The sequence below is a fragment of the Malus domestica genome, chromosome 01, assembly GCF_042453785.1.
Source record: "Malus domestica chromosome 01, GDT2T_hap1".
In the NCBI taxonomy this organism is placed as follows: domain Eukaryota; kingdom Viridiplantae; phylum Streptophyta; class Magnoliopsida; order Rosales; family Rosaceae; genus Malus; species Malus domestica.
Window position 1 is genome coordinate 23647941 of NC_091661.1, and position 22058 is coordinate 23669998.

The 22058-nt window shown below is 39.2% G+C and overlaps 1 protein-coding gene, 1 long non-coding RNA gene and 1 other non-coding gene across 3 annotated transcripts; 2 read left to right on the forward strand and 1 right to left on the reverse strand.

Annotated features, from left to right (window-relative positions):
* Window positions 1-17263: 17263 nt before the first annotated feature.
* LOC103417740 (uncharacterized) lies at window positions 17264-17952 on the reverse strand. Its single transcript, XM_029101001.2, has 2 exons — window positions 17764-17952; window positions 17264-17593 (listed from the first exon to the last, which is right to left on the reverse strand). Exons 1-2 carry the CDS (start codon window positions 17839-17841, stop codon window positions 17504-17506), a joined length of 168 nt encoding a protein of 55 aa, XP_028956834.1. The 5' UTR covers window positions 17842-17952; the 3' UTR covers window positions 17264-17503.
* Window positions 17953-19481: 1529 nt separating this feature from the next.
* Window positions 19482-21446, forward strand: LOC139196024 (uncharacterized). The gene is made up of 2 exons (XR_011581098.1): window positions 19482-20861; window positions 21000-21446. It is a non-coding gene; the product is annotated as an uncharacterized lncRNA (long non-coding RNA).
* Window positions 21447-21899: 453 nt separating this feature from the next.
* On the forward strand, window positions 21900-21971 carry TRNAC-GCA (transfer RNA cysteine (anticodon GCA)). Its single transcript has one exon. It is a non-coding gene; the product is annotated as a tRNA-Cys (tRNA).
* Window positions 21972-22058: the final 87 nt, after the last annotated feature.

Genomic DNA, 22058 nt, shown 5'->3' on the forward strand with positions numbered 1-22058 from the left:
GTATCAAAAGCCTAACTGGGATCCAATATGTTTCTACCCTGAGGAAGAAAGAGGTATCATCCACCCTCATAATGACCCACTGATCATGAAAGCTCACATAGCCAACTTTGAAGTACAACAAATCCTGGTAGACACGGAGGCTTCGGTCAATATCATGTTTGCTGAAGCTTTCAGGGCATTTAATGTAGCTGAACACTTGCTCGATTGCTCAATTTCCCCTCTGATAAACTTCTCCGGTGATATCGTGCAACCTTTGGGGAGCATACACTTACCTTTCACCATTGGTACAGACCCTTACACAGCTACCATTACCACTAACTTCCTGGTGGTTGATTGCCCAACGGCATACAATGTCATCTTCGGACGCACATGCATCAATGATCTCAAGGCCATGGTATCCACACATATGTTGTTGATGAAATTTCCAACCCCCTACGGCAATGGTTACATCAGAGAAGATCAACTTAGTGCACGATCATGTTACAACATTTCGGTCAAGCAACAACACCTGCATGTGCCCAAGAAAACTCTTTCTATACATGACCAAGTCATAAATACCAGCCCAGACGAAGCCAACTTGGATCTTCACGGTGGCAATAGTCAACCCGACGATCCTCGAGATGACTCTTTCACCCAGCAAGCACAACCCGGTGAAGAGTTGGAGAAAGTCTCTATCTCAAAATATTATCCGGATCGCATGGTAAAGATTGGCACCACCTTGTCACCATTCATTCGGTTGGCATTGATCTCGTTTTTGCAAAAAGAACACTGAGGTCTTTGCCTGGTCATACAAGGACATGCCAAGCATCTCTCCCGATATCATCTGTCATCGCTTAAGTATTGACCCCAAGACCACGCCAGTGAGATAGAAGCGAATATCTTATAACGCTGAACGATACAAGGCAATGAAGACAGAAGTTGAAAAACTCAAAGGCATAGGCTTCATCCGCGAAGTCAATTATCCAACGTGAGTAGAAAATGTTGTCCTTGTTAAGAAGAATCCGACCAATGAAAGTCTCCTACTCCAAAATGTCTTGTGGAGAATGTGTGTCGATTACACCGACCTAAACAAAGGATGCCCGAAAGATAGCTTTCATCTTCCTCTCATAGACAGACTTATAGACTCTACGGCAGGGTGTGAACTCCTGAGCTTCATGGATGCTTACTCAAGATACAATAAATCCTCATGAACCCTCCGGACCAAGAACACACAGCCTTCATTACTGACAGGGGACTATATTGCTATAAAGTCATGCCCTTCGGCCTAAAGAATGTATGAGCGACTTATCAGAGACTGGTCAATTCAATGTTCGCCGAACAAATTGGGAAAAGCATGGAAGTTTACATTAATGATATGCTAGTCAAGAGCAAACATGCTGACCAACACATCACCAACCTATCTGAAACTTTCACCATTCTGAAGAGGTATCGAATGAGGTTGAACCCCAACAAATGTGCCTTCGGCATAGGCTCTGGCAATTTCTTAGGCTTCGTGATAAGCCAACGAGGCATTGAGGCTAATCCTGAGAAGATCAAAGCAATTCTCGACATGAAGGAACCGGTAACTTCAAAAGACATCCAGAGCCTTACTGGCAAAGTGGCAACCTTAACTAGGTTTATCTCTAAGGCCACCGACAAATGTGCTCCTTTCTTCAAATCACTTAAGGGAAGTAAGAAGTACATTACATGGACTGATGAATGTGTTGAGGCATTCAAGAACCTCAAAGACTACATGCGTAAAACCCATTTGCTCTCCAAACCTGAGGTTGGTGACACTCTCATTATCTATCTATCGGTATCGGCTTCAGCAGTAAGTTCCGTTCTCATTCGAAATGATGGTAATGTTAAACGGCCTGTCTACTACGCTAGCAAGGTCTTACAAGATGCGGAGACACAATACTCCAACATTGAGAAATTGGCTCTAGCATTGGTCATGTCCGCTCGAAAACTTCGCCCTTACTTCCAAGCACACTCCATCATCGTGCTTACCAATCATTATCTTCGACAGATACTCCAAAGTCCTGACACTTCCGGGCGAATGATCAAATGGGCGATAGCATTAGGTAAGTTTGACATCTCCTACCAATCAAAGCCAGCTGAGAAGGGCCAAGCAATGGCAGACTTCATCGCCGACTTCACATATCTTGTTGACATTGTTTATATGCCTAAAGAAGTGGTTTCATTACCCTCGGAAGCTCAGAAAATATAACCAACAGCCCCAGCATGGAGTCTATATGTTGATGGCTCGTCCAACCAACAGGGTTGTGAAGCAGGACTAGTCCTTACGACCCTTGACAAAGTGGCGATGGAGTATGCTCTTCGTTTCAAATTCAAGGCATCGAACAATGAGGCCGAATATGAAGCCCTCCTAGCAGGCTTATGTTTGGCCAAACACTTGGGGTTAAACGAATTGATATCTTCAGTGACTCCCAATTGGTGGTTAACCAGGTCACCAATAACTTTGACGCTAAGGATAGCTCAATGGCAGCATATTTGGCACAAACATAATTGTTGCTCAAGCACTTCCACTACTAGATCACCCAAATTCCTCGAGCGGCAAACAGTCATGCAGATGCTTTGGCTTGCCTCGCTTCAGCGGTGGAAGACAAGATTGGGAGAAAAATTCAGGTCGAATTGTTGGCAGCACCAAGCACCATGGCTGAGGAAGTGTGCAACTTACAACAAAGAGATAGTTGGATTACCCCGATTTATAGATTCCTTGCTCATGGCACCCTTCCAAATGACAAAGTCCAAGCTAAGCAGATTCGATACAAGGCTACCCGTTACTTGATCATTAATGACCAACTCTACAAGCGGGGTTTTAACCTACCATACCTAAGATGCCTTACGCCCGCAGAGGCAGAAACTGTCCTTCGAGAAATACATGAAGAAGTCTGCGGAGATCATGCTGGATCTCGATCCCTAACACACAAGGCTTTTCGCCAAGGATATTACTGGCCAACACTCCACCAAGATGTCATCAGAATATCCTGATTATGTGATAAGTGTCAACGCTACGCAACTATTCCTCACTCTACTCCCGAGCCGCTCACTCCTATGATCAGCCCTTGGCCCCTCGCTCAATGGGGACTTGATTTGATCGGCCCAATGCCTACAGGGAAGGGCAAGGTTCGCTATGTAATCGTTGCAGTTAACTACTTCACAAAGTGGGCCGAAGTAGAACCCTTGGCAACCATTACTGAGGAAAAAATAGAAGACTTCGTATGGAAGAACATCTTTTGCAGATTCGGCATTCCCAATGCGATAGTCACTGACAACGGGCGATAGTTCGACAACAATAAGTTCAAGATGTTCTGCTCTATGTTCAACATCAACTTATGTTTTGCCTCCCCAGCTCATCTCCAGTCTAATGGACAAGTTGAAGCCATCAACAAAATAATCAAGCGAACTTTGAAAACTAGCTTGGACAAGGCTAAAGGTTGTTGGCCAGAATTTGTACCCCTAGTTCTTTGGTCATACCGCACTTCGTATCGGACATCAACAAGAAAAACCCCATTCTCACCTGTCTTTGGTACAGATGCAGTTGTCCTAGTTGAGTTTGAGCAAGCAACGTTCCGAGTCCAGAACTACGTGCAAAGCGAAAATGACAAACAACTTACCCTCAACTTAGATCTAGTCGAGGAACATAGAAACCAGGCTCACTTGAGGAATGTCGCCTACAAGCAGCGCATCTCCAACTACTGTGACTCAAGGGTCAAACCTCGTTCTTTCAAAGTGGGGGACTGGGTATTGAAGAAAAGATTACTCTGCGACAGAGTCCCAAGTGAATGAACACTTAGTCCAAACTAGGATGGACCGTTTGAAGTTGTTAGCATCAGTCGCTCTGGCTCCTACAAGCTTAAAAGCTCCGATGGCAAGACTCTTAGCCATCCATGGAACGCTAATCACTTGAAGTACTATTACAAGTAAACTCACATTGTACAAGTGTTAAGCTTCAGCCATTCAGCATCCTATGTAACGAAGACTGTTTGGCATGAATTCAATAAAGAGGTGATTTAGACAACTTGATCCTAATCCTCTTACATTCCTAGCAATGAAACACTCGGGTTCAAAGCTTCAACATGAATGCTTCTAAAAACAAAGTATAAGTGTATGTCAACAAGACTATACAAATAAATGAACAGCTTCACAGTATATTCGTTCAATCATACATTCTAACACATTCATACATAAGCCAACTGTGCTTTGAAAGGGTTCAACATATTTTGTCTCATTCGACACTTGCTACAATGTGCCTAGACACCTTGCCCTTATTCTCACCAACCAAGTGACGAAATGTGAAGAATGAACTAATCTTCATGCCACCAACCAGGTGATGAAATGTACAACCCGTACTCTCCTTCATACCACCAACCAGGTGATGAAATGTACAACTCGTACTCTAATATCATTTGGCAACTTGCCACTCATGCCACCAACCAGGTGAAGAAAGAACTCATCTTCATACCACCAACCAGGTGATGAAATGTACAACTTGTACTTTCCTTCATGCCACCAACCAGGTGATGAAATGTACAACCCGTACTCTAACATCATTTGGCAACTTGTCATTCATGCTACCAACCAGGGGAAGAAGGAACTCACCTTCGTACCACCAGCCAAGTGATGAAAGCAACTCACCATTCATTCCACTTACCAGAAGACGAGTGGTACAACTTGTACATGTGAACTCCTAGCAATCATAAATAATAAAAAAACCCTCAAGCTTGACAACTCAACTAGAGGAACACTTATGCCAAACAAGATTTATAGTCACCAACAAAGTCTTATTGCAAGCCAATAGCAACTTCAGTGCATGGCATACGAAGATCAAGCTATTCAACTCTCTTGCATCTGCTTCAAACATTTCCCCTCTGTAACAATGCAAACACTACAACTCGTAGAAAGCTTCACACACTCTTGATCAAGACAGTGTGAAGCAAATCCAATTTATGGTGCTAACAAGAGCTTCATCAATAGATGGCAACCACAATTCTCAAAAGCTTCACACTCTTAATCAAGACAGTGTGAAGCAAAACCATATTATGGTGCCAACAAGAACTTCATCAATGGAGAGCAACCACAATTCTCAAAAGCTTCACACACTCTTGATCAAGACAGTGTGAAGCAAAACCAATTTATGGTGCCAACAAGAGCTTCATCAAAGGAATTCAACCACAATTCTCAAAAGTTTCACACACTCTTGATCAAGACAATGTGAAGCAAAACCAATTTATGGTGCCAACAAAAGCTTCATCAATGGAGGACAACTACAAATTCTCAAAAGCTTCACACTATCTTGATCAAGATAGTGTGAAGCAAAATCAATTCATGGTACCCAAAAAAAAGCTTCAACTCCAAAGTTTCACCTACAAAGCTTCAACTCAAAGCTTCACCTACAAAAGCTTCAACACAAAAGCTTCAACACAAAAGCTTCACCCACAAAAGCTTGACTCACAAAAGCTTCACCTACAAAAGCTTGACCCACAAAAGCTTGACCTACAAAAGCTTCACCCACAAAAGCTTGACCCATAAAAGCTTGACCCATAAAAGCTTCACCTACAAAAGCTTCACACTATCTTGATCAAGATAGTGTGAAGCAAAATCAATTCATGGTACCCAACAAAGCTTGACCTACAAAAGCTTCACCCACAAAAGCTTCACCCACAAAAACTTGACCCACAAAAGCTTCACCAACAAAACCTTCACCTACAAAAGCTTGACCACAAAAGCTTGACCCACAAAAGCTTGACCCATAAAAGCTTTACCCACAAAAGCTTCACCTACAAAAGCTTAACCCACAAAAGCTTCACCTACAAAAGCTTGACCCACAAAAGCTTCACCCACAAAAGCTTCACCTACAAAACTTCAACACAAAAGCTTCACCTACAAAAGCTTCATACTATCTTGATCAAGATAATGTGAAGCAAAATCAATTCATGGTGCCCAAAAAATCTTCAATCTCAAAGCTTCACCTACAAAGCTTTAAAATATATATATATATATATATATATATTTTTTTTTTTCGGAAATTCGAAAATTCAAAAATTCGGAAATTCAAAAAAAAAAATTTGCCTAGACCTCCTCTTCTTTAGGCCTAACAACTTTCATAACAAATATATATGAAGGAGTTTTGGGCTACCACTTAAAAAGGAAATGCCTCATTCGTCAACTCCCTCGACCGGAAACTTGGGGGACTCCTACCATATGCTACTGCACCTTGATACTCGGAAGTCTCACGACCACTCAGTGACTTAGATTTTTCAAGTCTCCAAACGAGAAGTTTTCCTCACTCGATAAAGTAAGGGAGCACTACCTCAACCTACATGCTTCACTCACAAAGTTTCAACATACAAGCTTCAACAAAAGGAAAAATTCAAAGAACTTAGTGAAGAAGGTCTTGGTGTATTTAACACAATACGTTGAAATGAAGCAAAGCTTGTTTATTGATATCTCCGATAAGTTACAAATATGTACATATACATGAATCAAAATAAACAAACAAGAGGGAGCCTTCACAAAGGTTGCTCAGGAGAAGTCTCAGCAGTCGGCAGAGCCCCAGATCGATGAGGCACCAGAGGGTGATTATTCGGAGCCTCAGTACTAGGCAGAACCCCAGAAGGAGGAGGCACCAAATGTGATCATTTGGAGCTTCATTATGCGGTACAGCCCCAGAAGACGAATGCAATAAATGCCTTTGGAACAAACCCACAAACCTCTGATGATCCAGTAAAATCTGATCATCAGATTCCTGCAGCTGGTCAAGCTTCCTCTTTATGTTTGTAGCATAGTCATGTACGAGTCTGTGCAACTGTTTATTCTCATGCTTGAGCCCTCTGATCTCCTGTTTGAGACTTATCACTTCAGCTCTAATTATTCAACTTGGTGGGTTCGAGCAAATAGGTGTTGGGCCATATTAGACACAGAACCTGCACACTGAACACTGAGAGCCAGAGAATCCTTAACAGCCAACTCATCAGACCGTTTGGAAAGTAGTCTGTTATCTTTGGGAGTAAAAATGTTCCTGGCCACCATCTCAGCAGTCATATCATTCTTCATCACAAAGTCCCCAACGGTAAGGTGACCAGTAGGGGATAAGAATGATGGGCGCCATATGTTGTCTTCAGAAGGCATGGCTGCATCTTCACCAAAGTTCAAGTCAAAACGACAGTCGGATGGACCAGACATTCTCAGAAATGATGAAGGAGAAATGAGGTGCAATAAATCTCTGAAGTAAGGGGAAAATTCCTACAAGCAATAACTCTCTGAATGTACTCCTTGCACACAATTGGTGCCCTTATAAAAGAAAGGACAACAGGGCCGTTGATTCAAAAATCGAAGTGGCACCACTCTCTGGATTCCGAAGAGGCATCACTCTCCGGATTCCGAAGAGGCACCACTTTCCACACGCAACATCAGCTCCTCGGGTACCACAGATAACTTTTCCAAAGATCTCTAACAAAGTTTAGACACATAAATTTTGAAGGTCCAGCTACCCTACTATTACCTACAAAGGTAAAGGAACAGCACCACTGCTTGATAACTAAAAAGTCCCAATGTGTGTTAACCTCTATGCTCCGTGGCAAGGCAGACTGGTAAAAATGCCCAACCTTTACTCACATTCGAGAAAACACTCCCAACAGGATTGCTTTCTCAAAAATCGAAGAGGCACCGTTCTCTGAATCTCGAGAGCCAAATCCCCGACAGGATTGCTTGTTCAAAAATTGAAGAGGCACCACTCTCCGAACTTCGAGAGCCAAATTTCCTTGGATAAAGCTTGTCTGTAATCTTCACACGCAACATCAGCTTTCCAGATACCACATACCATTTTTTCAAAGCACTCTGACAAAGTTAAAACATGTGAAGCTTGCAGCTCCCACTACATTACTATGACCAAGAAGGGTAAAGGAATAACATTATTACTTGCTAAAAAATCGAAGAGGCACCACCCTCCGAATCTCAAGAGCCAGACTCCCAACAGGATTACTTTCTCAAAAATCGAAGAGGCACCGCTCTCCGAATCTCAAGAGCCAGACTCCCAATAGGATTACTTTCTAAAAAATCGAAGAGGCACTGCTATCCGAATCTTAAGAGCCAGACTCCCAACAGGATTGCTTTCTCAAAAATCGAAGAGGCACTGTTCTTCGAATCTCGAGAGCCAAATCCTCAACAGGATTACTTGTTCGAAAACTGAAGAGGCATCGCTCTCTGAACTTCGAGAGCCAGATTTCCTTGGATAAAGCTTGTCTGCAATCTTCACACGCAATATCAACTTTCTAGATACCACATACCACTTTTTCAAAGTGCTCTGACAAAGTTAAAACACGTAAAGCTTACAGCTTCCACTACATTGCTACGACCAAAAAGGGTAAAGGAATAGAATTACTACTTGTTGTTAGGGAGACTTCTATAGACAGGCAGACTTGCAAAAATGCTCAACCCTTCCTCATATCTGAGAGGGCACTCCTAACGAAGCCTCTCGAAATATTCAGCTTTCTTCCCCCCCCCCCCAATAATACCTATGCAAACCAGCCACACCAGAGCAAGAGTATCTCATATCATCAGGGTTAAAAGCAAGAGTATCCCATATCATGCTTTTTCCTTGTCTTTTCTTTGGCCTTGTTCTTACCTGCAAGAAAGGAGAAAGAGAGCAATCAGTCAGCACTTGGAATTAAGCTTCCAGTCAGGAACTGACTACCTGGAACCCCTTGCCAGATTACTTACCTAGCATTGCTCTCGAGTACTCATCTTCAACATCTTATGCTTCCAGAGACGATACCACATCTGCCTGAGGAACAGATAGGGCATATAGGGCAAGTAAGAATGATACAAGGAAGCATGTGGAGACAAGCATAACAGAACACGTGCCGATACATCCACTACTTTGTCAAAAGCAAAAGTATCCCATATCATCAGGGTCGAACGTACTCTAGACTTGATGGACTTGTTTTGACCCTCAAATTCTTGAGTCGGCCTTATACTCTAGAGGAAACCAGAAAACCCTCCAGCCCAGTTCAAGAATAAACCTGTGGAAAGTTACTTCTTCATAAGCAAAAGTATCTCATATCATCTCTTCTCCATTTGCTTCTCCTTATCCTTGTTACTGTTTACGACACAAGGAGAATGAGAAAAATCAACCGGAAGCCGAAGTCGAACCTCCGATCCAGGTTGCTTGCTTGGAAGTCTGATTGCTTACCTTGTCTGTTACCTCTTTCGGCAAATCTCCTAGCTCGGCGACTTAGGGGACTCCTACTATAGGGTTTTGTATCGCACTTGACCAAGCCCGAAACTACAAGTAAGCTTCAAGTGAAATTGATACATTACCTTGTGCATCTTCATCGGTTAAAGATACCACCCCTAGATGGAGGAAAAGTACTTCCAGAGAAGATGCCACATCTACGTATGAGACAGATAAGGCAAGTGAAAATGATACCACACTTCGGTACTTAGAAGTTTCGTGATTACTCAATGGCTTGGATCTTGCAAGTCCCCAACCAAGGAGCTTCCCTCACTCGGGAACTTAGGGGAGCACTGTTTGTACCATACTTGACCAATCCCGAAACTACTGAACACTGGTCAACGTTATACCGTCAAAGACCCAGAATAGTTTCCCTCCAACCAGGAGGCCAATCACAGCGCGACACGTGTCGACATCAGAAGCCAATCATAGCGCGACACGTGTCAACATCAGAAGCCAATCACAACACGACACGTGTCAATGTCAGAATGAAACTAGAAACTCTCTTCTATAAATAGAGATCATTCTCTCACAATATTTCCTAATTCACTAGTACTCACTAAAGGAGAGTTTGAACCTATGTATTTGTGTAAACCCTTCACAATTAATGAGAACTCCTCTACTCCGTGGACGTCGCCAATCTGGGTGAACCACGTACATCTTGTGTTTGCTTCCCTGTCCCTATCTATTTACATACTTATCCACACTAGTGATCGGAGCAATCTAGCGAAGGTCACAAACTTAACATTTTCTGTTGTACCAAAGTCCTCACTGATTTTGTGCATCAACAAAAACAATCAGAGTAATAAATAAAATTTTGTTAATTAGTTCAATATTGTTTAAGGCATACCTATAGTACATACACATGTATCAAAACTGATTCAAAAAAGCTGTTGATGCACTACATCTGGTATTTATTGGTTGAGATTCTTTCTTCAAATAATCAATTATTCGTGTCTAAAGCAGCAGCCATTTTTTATGTCGTAAGTCCCAAATTGTGAGGATGTGAAAGTAAAAGAGTCTCACATTGATAAAAGGAAAAACTTTGTAAGGGCTTATAAGAGGTTAGGCTACTCCTCATATTGTTAATTGGTTTTATGGTGGAACCTCAACTTTCTTCATGGTAGTTCACATGCTTCACATCACCCAATTTGTGTTGTCCACATGTTTGGCTTGAAAATTCTTCACACGTGAGGGGGTGCATGAGGATGTGAAGGTAAAAGGAGAAACCATGTTGTCCACGTGTTTGACTTCAAAATTCACTACATGTGAGGGGGCGTGTGAGGATGTAAAGGTAAAAGAGTCTCAAATTGGTAACGTGTTTGACTTGAAAATTCACTACATGTGAGGGGGCGTGTGAGGATGTAAAGGTAAAAGAGTCTCACATTAGTAATTCACCATACGTGAGAGGGCGTGTGAGGATGCGAAGGTAAAAGAGTTCTACATTGGTAAAAAGGAAAAACCTTGTAAGGTCTTATAAAAGGTTGGACTACTAAAAGAGTCTCACATTAGTAAAAGGAAAAACCTTGTAAGGGGTTATATAAGAAGTTAGACTACTCCACTGCCAATTAATTTTATGGTGAAATCTCAACTTAAGCGGTTAAGAGCATTCTGTATTGATCCATAACTCTTCCATTTTAACTGGTAGTAGGAAGCAAGAAATTCTGAACCCATGTCGCTTCTCTAGAAGTTAAGTAGGAGGATTAAGTTTCAAAAAAGTCAAACCATGATGCCGTATCAAGAGATATATAAAGGAAATATTCTTATCTTAGGGTTCCTTTCGTGCAAGTCTTTTTTAGGATCGCTTCCTATTGTCGACACATTATTTCAACATTAATGATTTGCTTAACGTTTTAAGAAGATAAAGAAGATTTTTTGTCTCGTATAATTAATATGGATTTCCGAAGAGCTTCTAGAATTTGGAAATTTTACTGGGTGCCTTTTGTTGAATATGTATAAGATTTTCGATATATGCGTATTGTTCTTAATTATTTGAGTTGCATATTCTACTTGAATAGTAATTTAGTGCATGCACATGAATTTGTTTATAAAATAATACTATTCCAATATATAGTTGTTCTACAAGAAAATGTATCATATTAATTAATTGACTGCTACATCTACTAAATGCATGGATGCGTGTAAGTTTTGCAAATAAAGCAGTACCAGAGTCAAGCTTACCAAGAATTGGAAAACGAGCTGTCGATGAATCCCCCCAAACCCCCCACCCCACCAAAAAGAAAATAAGAAAAACGAGTAGCACTTCAAAAATATTACTTCCATCACATTTTTTATACCACATTTTAAATATATATGAGACTCATATGTATTGGCAGACGTACCTCTACTAGAGTGGTGATAAAAATATAGTATGAAAATGTGATAAGAGTAGTATTACTTGTAGCACTTATTAATGTTTGATGACTCCCCCTTTCCTTGGTACATAATAACATGGGCAAAATAGTCTAAAGGTTCTTTGATAAGCTGAGCTTACTTGTTAGACAGTATGAACAATACTTAATTGCCTTTGACGACTTCGCGTAAAAACAAATTGTGTCTTCCATCATCACTAACCTCACTTTCCATCTCCCATCACTGTCATCATTCTTCATTATATAGACCTCAAAATCTGGTCACGTAAACTATAAACTCCAAGGAGAAGAAGTTACTTTGTTCTAAGCCCATGATCTATTAGTATTAAGAGAAGGGCTAGGATCACCGGCGTAGGTGGAGGTTGATTATGGCCGTTCTTGGGTCTTACAAGCATGAATACTAAAAAATCAATCATGTGATGAGTTAATCTTAAGGCTCATTTGATAATCATTTTGTTTTTAGTTTTAGTTCACTTTTATGTGTTTAAAATATGAAAAAGTACATGAGTGAAGGGATGAAAAGGGTGATAGGAAGAACTAAATAAGAATGTGAATGATAGAAACAAAATTTTGAAAGTGAAGGATAGATTTTGGTTTTTAGTTTCATTTTGTATGCCTTTCCCGATACATTTCTTTTACATCTGCTACCATCCTTCCTCCACTCTTCTATATCCCTCATTTCTCTTATGTAATTCTCTTATATTTACACTATAGGTTGGCCAAACTTAGTTCTCTCGTACTAGAATTGGCTCCTCTCAATTGTACCTTTAATAAGAGTAAATAAAAGAACATATCTATTTCACGATGTTCTAAACTCAACTCATGTACTACTTGAATTAGAAGGATACAACACAAAGAAAAAAAAATGCAAAGAAAAAAAAAATGATCATTTAAAGAGCCTTAGCATTTCTCTAATATTGATGTTATGTTTTAACAAGTTTTCCCACGCAAGTCAAGTTAAAACTTAATTTCTAGAATGGTGATGAGGATGGTAGCTCAATAGTTGGTGCAATTGTAAACAATTTTGGTCCAACTTTTCCAAACAAAAGAAACGTGTCGAATATGTGTGCAAGACTCCTACTAGACCTGCACAGTAAGATTGGATCAGGTTGAAATTCCTTAATTGGTGTGAACTTGATTTGATTTAGGTAGCAAACTTTTTTTGGAAACATTTAGGTAGCAAACTTTTTCCATGCATATATCTATAGATAATCTGCCAACAGTCTACAATATAATATTATGAGTAAATTTGTAAATTTGAATCACATATTCAAGGAAAATGTAATCAACTTAACGAAGTGTCTAGATCACTAACATACGTATTTTAATATTACCTAACAGGGAAAAAAAATTGTCCTTATATACAAGTATATAACAATACTATGTGTGTGAGCTACATGCGGGCATATTATATAACTTTATTTGCAAAAGAATTCTACTTATATAAAATAATCTGACCAGAAACAATATGCAAGGAAACATGTTAATGGAGTAAGTGATGACATATGCGGAATATATAAATGAAATTCTAATGTATTATGTATAATACATGTAGTGTCAAGATTAGTTGCAACTCAATTCTAAGCACACCAATACTGACATAACTTAACGTACCGTCCGAAAATGTTTGGATTTTATTAAAAAATACCTCAATACAATTTATTTTGTTGAGTTTCCGAACATAAAATTTCATTCTTCAACGCATAGTTGGCCAAGTCTACAAGTAATTGGTAATTGAATTTATAACCTTATAGTCGCCATGGTGACGTCCCGAAAGTTAATCCTCAAGTGCACTGCATATTTAAGTTTTACATCGTTATCCAGTCGAAATTTCCATTTGAATCTGAAACGATCGAGTGCACTTCAAAGTCTGCATGTACAATAACTTTTATGAAAACAATTTGAATAATTAATGGAGAGGAAGAGAGGGATACATAGGAAATTACTTAATAAATTAACGTATAAAAAATTCTCAGAAGTCATATTCATGTATTTATCAGAAACGGTCCTAACACTCTGATAGTGTGTAAATTGGACTGGGATAGTATTGACTTAAGAAACCGAAATACTAGACTGACTGGCGCCAAATATTGTAAATACTGCATGTCTCTTTGTCATGCTCAAAGGTTGGAAATATAAAGGTTGGACTAATAGTGAGTGAGCTCATGAAGCATGACTTTTATTCAGGTCTCCTTCGAACCAGAAGTTTGGAACAGTAAAACCAAAATCTCAGTTACATTTTATAATTTATCCTGGCTCTAAGAATCCCAGCTCCTGATGACATCATATTAATCTTTATTTATTTATTTTTAATAATAAAGGAGGCGTAAAAGAAAGCGGGAACAACTTCTTCATGCTGACTTTTTTTCTTTTTGGTTTTTTTTTTTTTACAATAATGTCATATCTTAATATGTTATAATACACAAGAAAGAAGATTCAAACTTAATTGCAAATGGCCCCAATACTACTTTATCAACTAACCTAACTCAAGTCTGCGCTGATTAAAAACATTGTTGACTTAAATTAGTGAGTATTGAATAACTTGATCATATATATGAAGGTTTTTATTGAATGTATTTGCTACTGTTTTTGCTAAATGTCAACGTTTATATAAACCTCTTTGAGTTTAAAGTTGCCCAAGTACATAACTTGTTGTACAACTTTAAAATTAAGTAATGTGAAATTATTGCTCAACGATTATACACTAACTAGGTCAAATTATCTACTGATTAAGTAATTACAGTTGCCAAGCCAATGGTTAAGTTGTTTAAATATACAAATAAATAAGTCTGCTGTGAGCTCTCCACACAACTCCGTATTTTTTTAATCAGAAAGCTACTGCTTTCCCGGAAACAGGTACTAGGGTTTGGATAATACTCATCTACTCTCTTATTGCATTAGTGAAATGGCCGCCTTAACCTAGCTAAGGCCTCCCTTGGAGAAATTTTTGCAAGTGCCCCGATATTCAAGTAGGTATTTCAAGTGCCATAAAATACTCTCTCATCACAACACGCATGAATAAGTTGTGCGATAAGAAAAACTCATAAATGTATAAAGTGTATACAATTAATGATAAAACAGATCGTCTCCTTTTAGAATTATTGAACAAGAAACAAGTTCAAACGTCAAATAAACTCCATTAAGTGTGAATAATGGTTTGGGTAGCTGAGCAATTGGTGCAACTCTAATACTCGCTTGACTCTGACCTCACCTAACAAGAGTGCAATGAATAAGAAGAACCCATTTTACACTTTTCTTGAACTGGATGTAGCTTTTCGGGTCAAAATCTTATGCCTTCCATGTTGACTTCCCCCGCTTGCCCATCCTCATTGTTAGAACTGAACAAGTTGGGATTTGAGAATTTCGATTTGATTTGATTACATGAAAAGGAAATAATTTTCGCACATCCTGTCAGCATATGTTTATTTTTAATTTTTAAATATTAAGTTAAAAAAAATCAAGAGACATTGATGAATATAAAGAGTAGATATGCATAAAATATTAATGTGCGGAAATCATTCTTTATCTGAAACTGAATTCGAGGATGACAGATAATATTATATATGATGCACTTATATTCTCACATCAAGCAAGGTTAGACTTGGGCAAGAAAATCATATTATGCTTCTGTCAAAATACCTAAAACCGCTGACCAACATAAACTTGAAGACTAGTGTGGGATTCTAGATGATCTGCTGCTAAGATGACATATTTTGTTTCCTCAAGCTTCCATGCAGTCATTTCAACAGTTTCCCAGATTGTAACTTCCTTGAAATTCATGTCTTAAAAAAGTTTAAAATAAAATTAAAATTAAAATTAAAAAAGGCAGAAAAGGGGAAACTTTTATCTGGGTGATGTATTTTGATCTCACATTCGCATGATGACACCATGAATATTCATGAGTCATCGATGACACGGATGGAAATTTGTTATCTTATCCCTAATCTACCAAGAAAACGTGAGAAGTTTACGACCATGCCGCAACGCGGATTCCTCCACCATCCTGCCATCTTACCCCACGTAGGGATAGCCAACGATTATGGCGGACGGATAACCGCAGTTATTTACTCATAACCGTTTATGCTCATACTCGCATAACCGTTTACCCGTTGGTTAATTGCCTAAACGGTTATATCCATACCCATAACCGTTTATAAACAGTTAACCATACCCATAACCGCATACACATTTAACCGTAACCGTTTAATACCCGTTTACCTATTTATCCTTTTTAACCCGTTTATCTTTTTTTTTTTTTTACCATTACCCCTTTTTCACCCGTCTACATGTTTTTTAACAACTTGAAAATTTAAAAAAAAAAATTGTCATAATTTTTTTTTGACAATTAAACAACATTATAAGTACATTCATCATACATTTCCATATTTTAATTTTTTAAGTCCTTATACCATTCCAATAATTGAAATAATAGTTTACGGACGATATTTTTAACTGTTACCAATAAAGATAAATATAATATTTGCTAAGTATTATTGGGTTACAAAAATTGTTTAGAAGACATTTCTGTCAAAGCATTTATGTCAATTTCACGGTTACCCGTAAGGAATTTAAGTTAATTTGGCCAATTCCTTGATTATGAGAATCATCATTCCTGTAGCAGTGTTATTGAGAGAATGACCGATGAATTCCTTGCTAATTTATTGGGTGCTAAGTATTATTAGATCGAGAACATGGTTTGTGTTAGTTTTACATATATAAAATAAATGGGTAAATGGTTACCCGTTTATAACCGCGGTTAATAGTCATAACCGTCCATTTAAATTTTACGGGTAAACGGTTATACCCATACCCATAACCGTTTATTTATCTAAACGGTTACCCATAACCGTAACCGTTTAATTTAAATGGACGGGTAATCGCGGTTACCCATAACCAATGGGTATTTGCCCATCCCTAACCCCACCCGTGGAAGAGAGAACAGTTTCTAACAGAGGAGTTCTAGGAAGTCTTAAACAGTCTGATGCAGGCTTATCTAACGGCACCAACTCCTTCTAATTCAAGGTTTACTAGTTCAAAGCATCGTCACTGCCATTCAATCTATGTCAATGCTAGCTACGGGTCCTACATGTGCACATCAACATACTACGAACTACTTACAACCGCACTAGAAACTTGCGGGCAAGCAGAAATGACAACACTAAAAACTCTCAAAATCTATTGGATTTCTAAGATATGTGATCCATGTTCGGACTTAAAACAGGAAAATGGCAATCTCAAGGATGCCCTGATTACTCATGGTTGTAAAAGCAGCAGGTAACGTTCATGTTAAATGCTGGGAAAATTACAACTTCATACAGGCAAAGCTTGTCACCATTTGTTATCCCCAATAGAAAAATCACACATGTTTTGGGCAGCAACCTCTGTTATTAACAAAGAAAACAAACCAACGACATACAAGTCAAAGCACATTGGATTTCTAATTTTGCCTTTCTTCTTTTCTATCAAATCAACAAAATTCATAAATAAATAAAACCTTTAATCATACATCAAAGACGTGCACAAGATCCTAAACTCAACATGACTGCAAAAACAACTATCCAAAACGCAAAATTAAGGCAGTAAAGTGGACAAAAACCGCAACAACAACCATCCAAAACACAAAATTAAGGCAGTACGGTGGACAAAAACAGCATAAACAACTAAGCAACAACCCGAAAATGAGCTTTGCCTTTAATTTATACACCACAATCACTTTATTTCTTTGCATATCACAATGCATGTCTACAAAAAGTTTCACATTTCAGTCAGATTACTAAAAGTGAAAGCTCCCAAGCTACACAACAGAACTCATAAAAAAAAAAAAATTAAATGGGATTTGTTTTGTTTACATACAAAATTTGATGTGCTTTCAAACAAATCTGTCCTGTTTTCTTTACTCTTCGGCATCACTGGTTTCGGTTTCGCTGAGACTGCCAAACTTTTGCTTGAAGGATTCCTGTCTCTGCACCCACATCATGTGCCCCTGAAAACTCACAAAAGCATCCAACTTGACTTCCACATCCAGTTCATAACTATAAGACTTACATAGATTATAATACATACATACATATATATATATATATATATATATATATATATATTATAACACTAAATGTGCAGTCTCTGTGTGTGAAGAAAGAGATGTTGGCGTACCTGGAGAGCAGCAGCCCAAGCAATGAGGAAAGATGCGACCCAGAATTTCTTGTCGTTGAGGAGCTTCCTGGCTTCCATTTCCCAAAACCCTAACCCCCAAACTCCAGAGACCAATCTGGGTCTGATTCAGAAAGTGAACCTTGAGGAGGGTGGCGAGAGAGATGATAAAGTTGGGCCTATTGGGCCTACATCAAATGTAGGTCTCTCAGTATTATGTGGGCTCCAGGCCTAAAAGACTTCCACTTGAAACTACAAGTCTACAAGTCACCTGAGGAGCAAGCTCAAGGTGTTCCATGAATTATGGTTGTTTGTAGAGGTGACATTTCAACCTATCGAGTTGTTACTGGGTACACATTAAGACCCATTTTGTTTAATTTCATTCAAAGATTTAAATATCGATAATATCGGAAATATCGGTAGTCCGAAAACACGAAAATATCGACGGAAATATCGATAAAATATCGATATCGATAAAAATTACATGGAAACCACGGAAATTGTAAGAAAAACTTGGAAATTTTTATTGAAACTTTGCAGGATGTTTATTTAGTCAATTATCTATTAGTTTATCACAAAAAATTGGAATGAAATGCATTGCATGATGGATTTAACATTATCAAGTTGATTATATAGCGAGCTGACAAACATTGTGAGTGTAGAAAATATGTAGTAATTAATGAAAGAAGTCTAAACACACCATAAATCATTTATATATAATGAATTAGTACAATATTTTACACTTTAGTACCACATAGGCACACACACAGACACGCTATTATTCGTTGTCCATTGTCTGCAATTGTAAAAAGTGATTGAAAAATTCATGAGGTGAGTCAGATGGGGTCACTCAACCACAGAGGCACACACACACACAGACATGCCATCACACACGCACACAACACACGCACACATATCTCACACGCATACGGCTCTCTCTCTCTCTCTCTCATTCTCGATCCTTCTCTCTTCTTCTCTGAGTCTGAGGCGCCGGACCTCTCTTCTCCCTTTTCTCCATTCGACCCACACACACACAGATCTCCCCCTTCTCGATCCTTCTCTCTTCTTCTTTGAGGCCCTCGATCCTTCTCTCTTCTTCTCTGAGGCCTGACCTCTCTTCTCCCCCTTCTCCATTCGACCCACACACACACAGATCTCCCCCTTCTCCCATTCTCTCGATCCTTCGCCCACTCTCTCGATCCTTCGTTGTCGTTGATCGTGGCTCTGGCGAAGTCGGACTTGGCTCAGTAGTCTCTGGTGGTGCGCCGCTGAGCAAGGAGTTGGCCCAGTCATCGATTTTTCAGGTGAGATTCCATTGAAACCCTAAGCCCTAAACCGACATCACATATGTTGAATCGTTGATGCATGCGTGAAATTTGAAGCTTATATGTGAAATTGAAGTTAAAAATCGTGTTTTTGCAAGGTTTTTGGGACGAAATCGGCTCGGGAATAGGCACACCATCTCCGGCGTTCTTCTCCGGCGTTCGATATCAGAGTCCGATTGCACCGTTCAACAGAATATCTCGATATTTCCAAAATATCGCGATATTATCGATAATATCACGATATTTTGACGAAAACCACACGGATACCTATTTAAATATCCATTCCCCGAAAAATCGATATTATCGGCGATATTTCGCCGATAGTATCGATATTTAAATCCATGATTTCACCTTACACCGTCATTACCATTACCAATCTCACATCTATATTATGGTGATATGTACCCAATAACAGCGGTAATAGATTGATTTGCCAGCTCTAGTCGTTTGGAATAAAGGCTGATGCAGGAACCACGGTGGGTTTTATTTCCGCTTGTAGCATACTAAGTGACCTAGATCACGGTGAAGAGCAAGTTACTGTTGTACCTGTATTCATGGACAGATTATAAAGAATGGGTGCGAGGATGATGTTGCCGCCAAAAATGATCTTATTGGCATGTATTGCAAATGCTGTAACATATCCTCAGCTGACATTCTGTATAACAGAACCGAATTTATGAAGGATGTGGTATCGTGGAATGTGATAATTTCCGGGTATAATTTAGTCACATTTGTTAGCATCCTTCCTGCAGTGGCATATCTGGAGTGGCGGACTTAAGAGAGTTCTGTCCAAGTTGATTCTGTATCATTCATCAGTGTTCTGTACGCTTGCAGACACGCAGGTCTGGTAAAAGAAGGAAAGAATATTTTTCAGGCCATGCATGGAAAGCACAATCTTGAACCAGAGTTGGAACATTATGCTTGCTTGGTATATCTTCTAGGTCGTGCTGGTTTATTCGATGAAGCTTTAAACTTAATTAATACAATGCCAACCGAACCGTATGCTGGAGTCTGGGTGTCACATCCTAAACCGGGCTCGATTCCGTCGTAGCACGATATTGTCCGCTTTAGGCTCCGACCACGCCCTCACGGTTTTGTTTTTGGGAAATCAGACGAGAACTTCACAAGAAGTCACCCATCTTAGGAATGTTCTCGCCCGAACTCGCTTAACTTCGAAGTTCCAATGGAATCGGAAGCCAGTGAATCCCCAAAAGGCCTCGTGCTATATGGAGATGGGTATGTGCATATAAGGCATAGATAATCCACTCCCTTGGGCGATGTGGGATCTAACAATGGGGAGCTTTATTAGGTGCATATGTAGGGTGCATTCTAATGCGGAGTTGGGAGAAATTGCATTGAGTCATCTTGTTAAGCTTGAGCCTAGAAATGCCGCGAATTACATAGTTTTATCTGATATACGTGCTCATTCTTCTAGATGGGGTGATTCTGGCAAGACAAGATCAATGATGAGTGACACGGGGTTGAAGAGAACTCCGGGATGTAGTTGGGTAGAGGTTGAAATCAGGGTCCAGCCCTCTCGGGTGGGTGACTACAATTACCCATCCCCAACTTGAGAGCTGAGAACTTGCATAGTATGTGAAATAACTTACTTAAGACCTTGACGAGAGTTGCACAACCCCCATCATACAACTTTAAGCAATCACAACTTCAACAAACAAGATTTTGTTCTCGAAGCTGCGAAGTCTGCTCACTGCCCCCTGCAGTGAAAGCTACAGATTGTATGGAAACAACCAGATTGAACTGAGAACCACTTCAGTAATCACCTTTCCTCTCTAACTTGTTGAACATTTCATTTTTGTTGCTTTGGTTCTTCTAATTTATTTGCTCGAATAATTGGTTTCGAGCTTTGTCACAACGAATGCTGCATCAATTGTTTTCGTTTCGTGTTGGCAGGTTTGACAGATATTGGCCAAGGACGAGATGCCTAAGAGTCACAGCTTGCTGCTGAAGTTGTATTCATTGCTCTAGTGAATGTCACCAAGGAATAACAATGTTCCTTTTTGTCCTGGTGAAAGAGATTTTACTAACCACTTGGAGGATGGTGATATTTGGAGGAGGCTTGTACCAATGACACCAGTCTGAAAAAATGGACTTGAATTGAGAAGTGGTTTGCTAAGACATAAAAAAGGGAGAGAAATTAACATGGAGCAGAGATGCTACTGTGGCGGTATCTCAAATCAATAAGTTAATTTTTTTGTGGAGTATTTTAACTTTCTCACGTGACAGTGCATGATTGGTTTGAGATTAGTAGTATTGTTGCAGGGAAGGCCTCTTATCCATTGTTGTTGAGATTGCGCAATTAGAACTACTACTAAGGTGGTGAAATGTGATTAGAGAAAAGATTATGTACCTAACAAAGAATTGGATGAGAATTTTTTTATAGTAATGAAAAAATAATCTAAAAAAAATATTCCGGTGCCAGGAGTTGAACCTGGAAACTCTAAACCATGAGATGTAGTGAGCTACACCGGATGATTTTCTAATGTGTGAGGAAATCTTTATTTTAACTTTATTTTCTCAGGTTTACGTGGATGCCCTCTCACGTGAAATATACAACCACCGGTTCAATTACGTACTACATGCTATTAAGTATTTTAAGTGAAGTTCTTTTCTTTCTAAAAGATGAAATAGAATAATCCGGTTGAAGTGTAATGATTGGGTTATTGGCTGAGTTTCGGGTTTAATACCGATATTTAGCAACAAATCCAATAAATCTAAGCATAGTGACAAAACTAGCTTTTTATGATTACATTTGGATATATAATTAAACATGGCAGATGTATGAACATCCAAGGGTCCATAGCTCAGTGGTAGAGCATTTGACTGCAAATCAAGAGGTCACCGGTTCGAACCCGGTTGGGCCCTTTTTTTTATGATTTTTTTTTTTTAATTTTTTGCTAGAAATCTGGTGAAAATCTTTTTCAAAGCAAACACTTCACCGGCGATGGCATT

Bases quoted from the DNA above. Each gene is read 5' to 3' on its own strand.
- LOC103417740 (XM_029101001.2), bottom strand. From the start codon at position 17,841: ATGGAAGCCAGGAAGCTCCTCAACGACAAGAAATTCTGGGTCGCATCT. The intron at 17,594-17,763 runs GTACGCCAACAT...GTGAGTTTTCAG, and splicing joins CTTGGGCTGCTGCTCTCCAG to GGGCACATGATGTGGGTGCA.